A 12,685-nucleotide genomic window follows, 5' to 3' on the forward strand; every position below is an offset into this window, starting at 1 on the left:
CGGAGATTCATCTAAATCGGTACAAGGATTCACCTTGTGTTTCAACTTCCTTTTCTTTTCGTCATCCTTTTGTTTACCGGAGTTCTTCATGGAGACTCTACATGATGGTTCATCAAGGATTTTCCCCTTCTCGAAGCGTTCATCAAGATTCTTTTCACAGGAGCTCAAGCATTCTTCATCTTGTAATTCGGAGTGCAATTCTTTCAACCGTATCAGTCGAGGTGGCATTATGTCATTCTTGATAATTCGAGTTCATGTTTCATGATTCACATGTTATTAGGAATGAGGTATTTTTAAATCCATCAACCAACTAGTTGGAGCTATCTTGTGTCATGTTTCACCTAAAGCCTTCCCTAAGGATTGTTGCTATCTATGGTGCTCATAAGTGACCCAAGTTCTTTTTTTTATCCTCCCGGTGAAATAGCTTCTCGTCTACTTGTTCTTATCAATCCAATTCTTTTTCCCGTGAGTGGCAGGTTGTCACCTCAAAATTTGAGATGTATTCCATAAGACCATATCAAGCGTATTCTTTTCGTTGTTGGTGTTCCAACAACTCCGTTCAACCCTTCTCCTAAGGATACCTTTTCAAGCTCTTTTGTAGTAGAAGTTGGCATTTTCTTTTACATTCTTTTATCTCAATGATCAATCTTCTATTTCTCTCTTCCGGAGGCATTGTGATGTTGCTCTCTTCAACCCATCTTCTAGTTTTGTCAGGATCATGTTTTTTTTCATGCCTATCCATCTAACCGGAGTGTTGTGCCTTTTTGCTCAAGTTCTTTTCGCCTTATCAAGCCCTGCATCTCTTTTCTACCGGAGTGCTGTCCGAGTTTGTTTCTTCCTAGTTACTCTTCTCTACCGGAGTGCTTTCAACCTTGTTCTCCTCCGTTGTATTATTCTTTCAAATTGCTTAACCTCGCAAGGTTCTTTGGTTTCACTTGTTTGTCGTAAGAAGCAACTTAGTTTTACCTCTTCTATTTCTCTTCCGTTTTTCCTCCGGTGCCATTCTAGATCTCGGGACGAGATCCTCTTGTAGTGGTGGAGTGTTGTGACGCCCCAACCGATGCGCGAGGTGTCTTCCATTTATTCGTTGTTTGTTGCCGTGTCATTCGCTTGTGTGTTGCATCTTGCCATGTCATCATCCGCATTGCATCTGCATGTGTTTTCAAACTTGCATCCGTCCGGGTTCCCCAGTTCCGTCCGTTGTCCGTTCTGAGCCTAGACACACCCGCACGCGCCCGCGGCACGTCCAAATATTATTTTATAAGTGGCGGTAAAAATGTTCTCTGAATGGGTTGAAAGTTGGTGTGCGGTCTTATTTTAGTGTTGGTAGGCCGCCTGCCAAGTTTCATCGCATTCGGAGTCCGTCTGACACCCCAACGATTAACTATAGCGGCAGTATAGTCGGTCTATCGTCGGACGTTTTCGGTCTCCGAAAACTGTTGCCGGGCTTTCCGCTCTTTCCTCCCTAGACCGTCTTCACATTTCACTACCTATCCGCCAGTCCCAGCCTAACCTCTCTCGTCAGCCCGCGGCCCTCCTCGCGCGCGCGTCCGAAAAGCTGCCCCGGACCCGACTCGGGCAGTCGTTACCGCTGTGTCCGGATCATCCCCAAACATCTACAAAACGTCTCCGTTTTCTTATTTGGACTCCCTAGCCTATTTTTCCTGACCATCTGATTTGATCGGAGGGACGAGATAGCCCCTAACCTAACCCGTGGTGTATATATTCGTCCACCCCTAGTCCATTTTGGTCAAACCCTAGAAATTAGGGGACTTGTCCCTGCCGCCGCCGCCGCACTCTTCTCCCAAATCCCCTCGGGATCCACCCCGATCCACCCAACCAGCGAGCCCCTCCTCCTCTCAATCCTATCCCACCAACCAGAGCTTCACCTGAAGCCAGCGCGCCTCCCGATCGAGCTGCTCGATCTGCTGCACCCGAGCGCGCCTGCATCCCCTGCTCCTTCTTATTCCCTTTCCTCCTCGGTCTCCCTCTCTCTCATGCCGTTCCTCCTCTCTTTCAGGTACCCCTAGACCGCCCATGAACGCAAGTCCACAAGCTCCGTCGCTGCAGGGAACGAGGAGCACGCCGCCCCGATGCATGGACGCCGGCCTTTAGGACTCGTCTTCGACCAGTCCGAGCACCAGAACAGAGCCTCCTGTGCACCACTTCTCCTCCCGTCGCCTCCGCCTCGTTCCAGGGAGGGACGCCCTCGCGCCACCGCACCGTCTTCCGGATCCGCCGTCCTCTGCCAAGTTCCAGCCGCCGCCGCTTCCTTGCAAGTCCAACCGCGCGCCAGCTCTCCTGCTTCGAGCGCAGAAGCCACCAGGACGCCTGACGCCATGGACGACGACCTCCTCAAGTCCGGTCTGCCCCCCGCTGCCTCCCTTCATTCCCGCCGAAGCCTACGCCAAGTCTCTCGCAAGACATCGCCCTGCTGCCCGGTTCCCCTCACGGCAAGTCCGCCGCTGCAGTCCCCTACCGCTGCTGTCTGCTTCGTCAGATCGCGCGAGAGGAGCTCGCCCGGTCCAGCCGCGCGTTGACCGCGCTGGCCAGCTGCGTGGGCCGGCCTCCTCTCCCACTGCGGCCCAGCTACTCCCAGGCTCCTCCGGCCCAGCTCCCGCTGCGAGCCTGACAGCCTTCACGGGCCTTGGCCCATGGTGAGGCCAGCTCCGGCGCCCTCTTGTTTTTCTTTCCTCATGTTGGGCCAGCCTCTGTTTCGGCCCGCTATATTTTTTTCCCTGGCCCTGCGAATTTTGCCAATATTCCAGAGTTTACGGTTTTACAGAAAAACCCCTGGTCTTCATGCATATAATAACTTATGAATAATGCTTCATATGTAATAACTTTGTATATAAAACTTGCTTAGTTTTTCATCTAGTTTAATAATATGCAACTTTCATCTATGTTTAAAATGTTGTTTGTTTTAATTTGCTTAAATAACATGCTAAAATGCTTTAATTCATAACTAAATAACCGTAGCTCCAAACCTAATAATCTTTATACGTAAATGGGGTAGAAAAATGCCTAGTTTAACATGGTGACCTTACTTTGCATGTTTAATAACTCTAAAATTATGTTTAGGGCAGAACAGCACCAAACCTAATATATGCATATGGGGATTTACCGGAATTGTTGTTCGATGCTTCCGGCCTCATTTAACCTTGACTAGATAGGTAGTTTTACTTTGCTTCACCCTCTTGCCATGTTTAACAATATTTAATATTGTTGGGTACATAAACGAGATCGAAATAAATAACTTGTCGTGGTGTTTCGTCAATATGCAACTTGTTGCATATTGAGCTCCACTTAATTTGTCGGGTTGCTTGTGCACTTTGCCATGCCATGCTTCATTAAACCGGACATGCATCATACTTGATTGTGCATCATGCCATGTTCATGTCGTGGTTGTTTACTATGTTGTTTGCTTCTTTCCGGTGTTGCTTCTTCGGGTTGGTTCTGTTAACGTCGCGTTTGTGAGGACCCGTTCGACTACGTCCGTTTGTCTTCTTCATGGACTCGTTCTTCTTCCTTGCGGGATTTCAGGCAAGATGACCATACCCTCGAAATCACTTCTATCTTTGCTTGCTAGTTGCTCGCTCTTTTGCTATGCCTATGCCGCGATACCTACCACTTGCTTATCATGCCTCCTATATTGTTGAACCAAGCCTCTAACCCACCTTGTCCTAGCAAACCGTTGTTTGGCTATGTTACCGCTTTGCTCAGCCCCTCTTATAGCGTTGTTAGTTGCAGGTGAAGATGAAGTTTGTTCCTTGTTGGAACATGGAGATGTTGTTCCTTGTTGGAACATGTTTACTTGTTGGGATATCACAATATCTTTTACTTAATTAATGCATCTATATACTTGGTAAAGGGTGGAAGGCTCGGCCTTATGCCTAGTGTTTTGTTCCACTCTTGCCGCCCTAGTTTCCGTCATATCAGTGTTATGTTCCCGGATTTTGCGTTCCTTACACGGTTGGGTTATAATGGGAACCCCTTGACAGTTCGCCTTGAATAAAACTCCTCCAGCAATGTCCAACATTGGTTTTACCATTCGCCACCTACCCTTTTTCTTTCCCTTGGGTTCTGCAGACTCAAGGGTCATCTTTATTTAACCCCCCGGCCAGTGCTCCTTTGAGTGTTGGTCCGATCGAGTAGACTGCGGGGCCACCTCGGGGCAACTTAAGGGTTGGTTTTACTCGTAGGATGTCTCATCTGAGTGTGACCTGAGAACGACATATGTGCAGCTCATATCGGGATTTGTCGGCACATTCGGGCGGTGTTGCTGGACTTGTTTTACCATTGTCGAGGATGTCTTGTAACCTGGATGCCGAGTCTGATCGGATTGTCTTGGGAGAAGGAATATCCTTCGTTGACCGTGAGAGCTTGTGATGGGCTAAGTTGGGACACCCCTGCAGGGTTTTGAATTTTCGAAAGCCGTGCCCACGGTTATGGGCGGATGGGAATTTGTTAATGTCCGGTTGTAGAAAACCTGAAGTTGGCCTTAATTAAAATACATCAACCGCGTGTGTTGCCGTGATGGTCTCTTCTCGGCGAGGTCCGGGAAGTGAACATGGTGTTGGAGTAATGTTTCACGTAGGCTGTTCTAGGATCATTTCTTGATCATAGTTGTTCGACCGTGCTTTTGCCTTCTCTTCTCGCTTTCTTTTGCGAATAGGCTAGCCACCATATATGCTAGTCGCTTGCTGGAACTCCACCTCATACCTTTACCTTACCCATAAGCTTAAATAGTCTTGATCGCGAGAGTGTGAGATTGCTGAGTCCCCGTGACTCACAGATACTTCCAAACCAGCTTGCAGGTGCCGATGAGACCGTGCAGGTGACGCAACCAAGTTTAAGGAGGAGCTCGATGAAGATCTTGTCCTTTGTGTTGTTTCGTTCTAGTTGATCAGTAGTGGAGCCCAGTTGGGGTCGATCGAGGATCTGTGTAGCATTTGGGGTAGTCTTCTTTTATTTTGGTTTCGTGGTCGGACCTTGTGTGTATCTGGATGATGTAATGCTTTATTCATGTAATTGTGTGAAGTGGCGATTGTAAGCCAACTATATATCTTTTTCCCTTATGTATTACATGAGTTGTGTGAAAATTATCTCACTTGTGACATTGATTTCAATGTGGTTATGTCTCTAAATCATGCTTCGACACGTAGAAGATACAGCCGCATTGAGGACGTTACAGTCCGTCTATGATCAAAGCCCATACGTTTTGGGCTCGCCATAGCTCAACTGACGACAAGAAAGCTCACAGTGTGTACTTACGTTCGTTGCTTCTAAAAAATCACTTCGGTTGCAAGACAATATATCTGCAACACATACACACTCTAGATTGCACCCTCAATTCTTTTAAAAAAAAGTGTGAAAACCAGAAGTTTTTTAGGATAAAAAAAGAGAGAATTCGCATGGACATGGCCTTTCTAATCTCAAACTCATATGCACCCATATGAATAGTAAAAATCCAAAAAAATTGTAAAATAAAACTATGATCTTTTTTTGTAATAAACATTGATAAATATTTCGTGTGCGTGCAAAATTTTGTGATAAGTTGATATTCATGGAGGTCAGGAAAATAAACAAATCAATCGCTCCAAAAATACTAGTTTTGGAAGCATTTTGGAGCATCAATTTTTTATTTTTTATTTGGCAGGGGAGCATCAATTTTTTTGATCTAATGTCCACGAATGTCATTCCATCAAAAAAAATCGCACGCAGGTAAATCATCAATGTTTATCATAAAAAAATCAAAATGTTTCATTTTATTTTACTATTTCCCCAATTTTACTGTTTGTTAATGTATACATGAGCTCGGGATTAGAAGAACACTTTCATAGTTATGTATAGTTGATTGACATTGTGGCACTAACACAAATCACTTCGGAACATAGTTTATTTCTTTCTTTTTGCATGGAAAGCAAAACCGTAAAAGGGGAGGTCATAAGCGTCTATATCTTTACCTATTAATAAAGCGACTATCGCTTCTGGTCGTCCGTCGTTAAAATTACCCTTCAAATTGATAAAAATTACCCACCAATGCCACCCGTAAGTGAAAAACGATTCGTTTTTCCGGACCAAAAATCGCCGCCTCCTACGCTGTTTTATAGGTGCGAGTCGAGTAGAAGTCAATGAGTGATGAGTAGCAGGGTGGTTGTTCGATTGCTCCTCTAGTAATGAGACTGTGGTTCGATCCCCAGCTTTACTCCCCTGTTTCTTCTCATTTTACTTTTTTGTCTTTTCTGTTTTCTTTCTTCTTTAAATTAATTCAGGATCTAATATTCTAAAGTTACGAGTTTTCAAACAAAATGTTTGAGAAATCATACAATATATGTGAATTCAAAAATGTTTAGAAAATCATAAAAAAAATGCAGATTTAAAAAATGTTGATGGTTTTGCAAAATTGTTTGCAATATTATAAAAGAATCACAATTTGGAAAAATGGTCGGGAAATAAAATCATGTTCATGATTTTGAAGAAATGATCATGTAGTCAAAACATATTCGGAAATCTGAAAAAAAATGTCCATGACATTTTAGAAAATGTTCACAAAATATTTATTTTTAAAATTTGTTCCCCAATTTTTAAAAGAAATTCATCGATTCAAAAAAAAATTGTTGAGTCAAAAATGTTAATGAATTTGAAACCGTTTCAAACATTTAAAAAAGTTTGTAAACAAAACTAAAGCTCATTATCTTATCTTACGTACTAATAAAGCACGAACTGTTTCTGGTCGTCTGTCGTTCATTTTACAAATAACCCCCTCAGTTTTCTCTAAATCAACCCACAGCACACATTTAAGTTACATACAAACCGTTTTTTTATTTTCCCAGAAAACCCCCTGACATTTTAGATAACCCGCCGTCCAGTTTTAAGTCAGCCGAAACGTTTTTTCCGTTTTCACAAAAAAAACCTTGACGTTTTGGTTAATCAATCCAGAGTTTATGTAAGACAAAAATATCCATATCTTTTAAACCGTAACTTCGATTTTAACATGTTATATATGAAATTTGATTAGAAAAATATGTAGAATCTAAATATGATATTATTTTTAGCTGTTAAGTATTTTCTAAAATATTATGTTTGGTGCAAACTTAATCTATAGTGCACAGTCCGTTTTTCTTTCGTACCGTCGGTGATTCTAATTGCAAATAAACATCTATTAAATACACGTTTAAGTTACAACCGAATCGTTTTTCTCATTTTCTCAGAAAACCCCCTGACGTTTTAGACAATCAACCCGCCGTCCATATTTAAGTCAGACGAAACGTTTTTTAGTTTTAACAGAAAACCCCTTGACGTTTTGGTTAATCAATCTACAGTTTATGTAAAATAAGATTATTCATATCTTTTAAACCGTAACTTAGATTTTAACATGTTATATACGAAACTTGATTAGAAAAATATGTAGAATCTAAATATGAAGTTATTTTTCTAAAATATAATTTTTGGTGCAAACTTAATATATAGTGTACGGTCTGTTTTTTTTGTACCGTCGGTGATTCGAATTGCAAATAAACATCTATTAAACTAGAGTGAGAGAAAAAAACATCGAGAACCATGCATACACAACTATGAAAAACCTTGCGGGAAAAAAACAACATACATTTTATCTTATTCCAAACGAGTGTGCGCACGTGCGCGCGCGCAAAAGAGAGAGACATTAAGACTAACCACATTCAAACGTGTTTTCATTGTGTGAGCACAGAGGTCACTGTCGGCAACACAAATGTGATGCCATGTAAAACTAAAAGACGTGGGCCTATTAATGTTTTGAGTCATGGTTATTGGGTTAAGAGTGTCTGTTATTTTCTTTCCCGTTGCAATGCACGGGCTATTTTTTTCAAGCGAGTGTGTGAGTATAGAGGAAATACAAATGTGATGCCATGTGAAACTAAAAGACGCGGGCCTATTAAGGTTTTGAGTCATGGTTATTAGGTTAAGAACGTGTATTATTTTCTTTCCCGTTGTAACGCACGGTTTTTTTGCTAGTACTTAAATCAATTTTCAACACATAGTTATCCATAGGGGTGAAACCGGATCGGATTCAGATGGATAATTCTTATACCATATCATATCCCATATTTATTTTCAGATTCGGAAAGTGGAATGGATGTGGATTTGAATATTGGATTGTGCGGATTCAGACATGGTACGGTAACAGAATATGGGATTGTGTGCATTCGGACATGGTACGGTAACATAATATCAGATTGTGCGGGTTCAGGCATGGTACGGTAACATAATATCAGATTGTGCGCGTTCAGACATGATACGGTAACGGAACGACGTCGGGTAAAAAACGGTCATTTACCATATTCATATATGAGGAATATATAAATAATTTAAACACCGAGCAAATGTTAACACTTATGCACTTTAAGAACACACAAAATCGCAAAGCAATAGATGTTATTAAAATTAGAGAATACCCCGCGTGTTGCTGAGGGAATTGATTGCAATATATTTCAATTATTTGATTATATGTAGCATCCATTGTTGAGTTAATAATATACTCCCTCCGTCCAAAATAAGTATCTCAACTTTGTACCAACTTTAGTACAGTACAAAATTATACTAAGGTTAAGACACTTATTTTATATTCTATTTGATTATTGTGTAGTCGGAAAATATTTTAAATATAAGTGGCATAACATAATGAAATTTTTTTCATGCATGTTGAGTGGATTTTTGATGAGGTGGAAGGTGTGCTTGAGATCAACTAATAATGAAAAACTTTTTAACACGCATATAATGATGGGCCTTTAATGAAATGGCATGTGTGCATGTTGAGATAAATAAAATAAAAAGGATCAACTTCTTATGTGTGTATAGGATAAGGCAAATAAATCATAAGCATATGTCTTGTCTCATAAGCAAAGATAGCATTCACGTGTTGCTAGTTAAATACTTAAAACTTCACCCATAAATCAGTTTCGGAATTGGAAAGGTCGGCCTATCCGGCTAGAGAAAACGGATTATCCAAATGCAACGGTCGTGGTTTTAGTTCAAATTAGTAATACCATATACTATACCGCATCGTATCAATCAGTCTTGGATTTGAAACGGATTGTTGTCGGATGTCAAAAATTTCTTATTGTATTCTATTAAAATGGATTTGGAAACGGACAGACCGATTGCACGCCTGCTAGAGCCAGCGCTCCGCCTCCTCATCCTCCTCCAAAAAAGAAAGTTAGGGTTCGTGCCTCTCGCCGGCGCCGGCGCAGGTCCGCCTCGTCTCTGGTGGATCCTGGCAAGGGCCGGCGGGAGTGCTCCATTTTTAGTCTTTTTTTTTTGAATCTTGTTAGGGTTTGTGTCCTACTCAGAAAGGCGAGATGGCGGCGGCTCCCTGAAGATTGAATAAAGGTCTCCCCGTCTAACCCCCGTTCCGGCGGTGCGTCTAGCATCGTTTGTGGCTGTGTGGAGGTGTGTCTCTGGCAGATCTATCTTTGGTGGATTTGCTCGGATCTCGTCGTTGTTCGTCTACATTCGTGTGTCTTCGGTTTGAATCCTTCTGATATACGTTGTTTTCCATCGGCGGCGGTTGCTGTTCTGGGGTGCTGGTCCTATGGGACCTTAGCACGACGACTTACCGACTATCTACTACAATAAATTGTGCCCTGCTCTGGCAATGGATGGGTGATGACGGCGGCGCGTCTTCGGCTCGCTTCGATGCTTATAGTTGTTGTATTGCTATGATTAAAGATGAATATATTGGAAGTTTTCTTGAAAAAAATTAGATTTGGAAACGGTCTAGCCGGAAAATTCCTAAATACTTTCACCCTCGGTTGTCCGGCCTGAAGCGAAGATATCGTCAAATGGTACCCTTCCTGTCTCGTTGCTCTTTTGTGTGCGTGGGTGTGAAAGGCCCGTCTAAAGCCGGTGTAAGCACTCTGGGGCCAAAGCCCATATGTTCTGGGCTCGCATAACCCAGCTGGCGACAAGAAAGCTCATAGTGTGTACTTTATGTGTTGCTAAAAAAAAGTGTGCACTTTATGTTCCTGCTTTATGTTTAAAATCTGCAGTAGCATTAGCTGTTCTTCAGGTTCCCCTCAAAAGCCTCCTCAAAAACACATAAAAAGGATTCCGGGAAAAACTTTTGTTTGCCAGTACGACTACACGAACGAATCCAACGGCACGAGCTGTTTCGCGGAAGGGTCTCGTCGGTCAAATCAACAGTATTCGGAGTGAAAGGAGCCAGCTGTAGTGGTAAACGATCTGTTCCAAGGCTGTGGGAAGCAGAGTTCGCTTCCCTCTCTGGCCCTGACGGCCCGCTGGCTGAAGGTGGAAGCCTCTTTCATGTCCGAACTGCAGGGGCTCCGGCCAAGGCACCAAACCAATCGATCAGGCACGCCAAATGTTCAGTGGTCCATACCAATCTTGGGCACCGTCTGCTTCAAAAAAAAATCTACCGTAGCAGTAGCAGCCAGGCGTGAGAAGTGAGAACTGAGAAGCCACCATCCTCAAAGGCGACGCCGCGACGGCGACCCGGCCGCGTCCTGCTCGGCGCCAGCCGCTAGCGGACGGTACAGGTTGGACGCAGACGTCAACGGCGGGGGAAGCAGCGGCGGCAGATACTACGCATCGCTGTGGTGTGGCGTCTGAGGGGCGGACCGGCGGCCGTGACGCTGCTGGGACCGGGCTTTTTTGATTCACAGGATTTTGAAAACGTAGTAATATAAAAAGTATAGCATTAGAGTGGCATACGCACTTTAATCCTACATAAGATGGCATATGAAAAGAAATTAACAAAAGAGGTTGAAATAGATGTTAGATTTTCTATGAACTGCAGTTTGAAAAGTTCCATAAAAAAAATTCATATGGTGGCCCATGCGGCTCGAGATTCAGCAGTCATTTGTCTGTTCCATGACGCATCACATGGACCTTGGCAAGAAGCAAAAGAGAGAAACACCAACGGGACACCTTGTGTGCACGTTCCTGTTATTATTTCAGGGTGGTGGTGGTGGTATGTACATGTACATCGCCCATGCATGGATACGACGATACGGCTGCAACACGCAACGAAAAACACAACAAGTTGGGTCCGTCGAGCACCACGATCCCAAGAGCAAAATGCCAAACAGCAAAAGACCACCGAAATTCATTCCAAAACCCGCATTTCTAGGCCAGTCACCGGTCACGACCACCCCCTACCCCCCTACCCCCTACCCCATCATGGGCACGGCTCGAGGCGGCTCGAGCTCACCCATGGCGCCGTCACTGACAGCGGGGACCACCATGCGCTTGTATCGCCACCCATCTTCCCGCCTCTGCCACGGCTAACTCACCGGCAGTCGGGCCCAGTGCTCGGCCTCGTGCCTCTCGTGCTTCTTCTCCTCGTCCCCCGCCGGCTCGCCGGAGAAGGCCTCCGCTGCCGCCGCTGCCAGCGCCTCCTCCCCCCACGTGGCGGCTCTCCTCCCGGACTTGAACTTCCGCATTGCCGCCACGCTCGCCTCCTTCTCCTCCTCGTCGTATTCGCTCCCCTCCAGCGCCATCTTCTTGCCCGCCGCGCCGCCGCCGACTCCCCGGGAGGCGCAGCCGCCGCCGCCGCACCGGAACACGGCCGCCACCCCGCGCCACCACCTGCGCTGGCGCCGCCGCCCGCACCTCTCCCGGTCGGACAGCACCTTCCCAATGCAGGACACCTTGGGCGACCGCGGCTCCTCGCCGGTGCCGCCAGAGCGCTTGTCGGGCAAGATCCGGCCCTGCGACGGCTGGCGCCGGGTGAAGGCCGGCCGGATCCTGGCCGGGAGGCCGAAGAAGGTGGCGGTGGCCGCGGCCGGGCCGCCCGCGACGCGCGCGGAGTTGGAGCGCGCCTTGAGCGGGACGGGGTTGCAGGCGCCGCCCGCCGCCGCCGACGACTTGGGGTTGGTGCTGCCCTTGGTTGAGTCGTCCCGCTCGTATATCGGGTTCAGCTCCGAGAAGGACGCGTCGTCGCCGATGCGGATGGTTATCGACTCCGGCGGGAAGTCGTGGTCCGGCGGCGGCGGCGGCACGCGCCGCGGGGGCGAGGCGTCGCCGCTGTCGCCGCCCGCGATGACCGTCTCGCACGACACCTTCCTGTCCCCGGCGCCCGCGCCCGCGCCGCCGCACACCAGGCTCTCCAGGTCGACCTGCGGCATCGCCCGTTGCCAAACCAGCTACGTAGTACGCACCTCCCGGCCCCGTCAACACGGCGTGGCGGCGGCGAGCGCCCGGCAGGGAGAGGGGCAGGAGGCTGGCTGGTATCTAGGAGCAGGGAGAGTGATAAGCGGACGCCACCACACGCTGCTCCCCTTAAAAATTCGGAGGTGGACGGGGCAGGGGGAGGGGCGAGGCCCAGAGCGGATGCACCAGAGGCTGTCGAATAGTGGCGCCACCCCTGAAACGAAACGAACTCCAATAACGGATCTCGACTATTTGTCTCCCCAAAACAGCGTTATTTACCGAGTAATAACCAGGCAGTGTACTGATGAGATTGTACGTAAAAAATAGTACGACCATGAGAGCCTGTAAAATCTCCTGCGATTTGGCCAATGAATTAAGTATTGCATTTGTGCAGCGAATAGTTTTATCAGGGCGCAGGCATGAGTGAGCTGAGCACAGCGATTTGGCGCCGATCTGGAGGGGAGGCCTCCGACTCCGACAGAGCCCATTTTCTCCCGTGGCCCTCCCAATTAACAAGCTTATAGTCTTTTCGTTT

The 12,685-nt window shown here is 46.1% G+C and overlaps 1 protein-coding gene across 1 annotated transcript; it reads right to left on the minus strand.

Moving 5' to 3' along the window:
- Nucleotides 1-10,908: 10,908 nt before the first annotated feature.
- Nucleotides 10,909-12,353, minus strand: LOC125545352 (uncharacterized). The gene has a single exon (XM_048709269.2). The coding sequence runs from the start codon at nt 12,123-12,125 to the stop codon at nt 11,283-11,285; it is 843 nt and encodes a 280-aa protein (XP_048565226.2). The 5' UTR covers nt 12,126-12,353; the 3' UTR covers nt 10,909-11,282.
- Nucleotides 12,354-12,685: the final 332 nt, after the last annotated feature.

The sequence above is a fragment of the Triticum urartu genome, chromosome 3A (assembly GCF_056163025.1).
Source record: "Triticum urartu cultivar PI428250 chromosome 3A, HENAU_Tu73, whole genome shotgun sequence".
NCBI classification, from domain to species: Eukaryota; Viridiplantae; Streptophyta; class Magnoliopsida; order Poales; family Poaceae; genus Triticum; species Triticum urartu.

Bases quoted from the DNA above. Each gene is read 5' to 3' on its own strand.
- LOC125545352 (XM_048709269.2), bottom strand. From the start codon at position 12,125: ATGCCGCAGGTCGACCTGGAGAGCCTGGTGTGCGGCGGCGCGGGCGCG.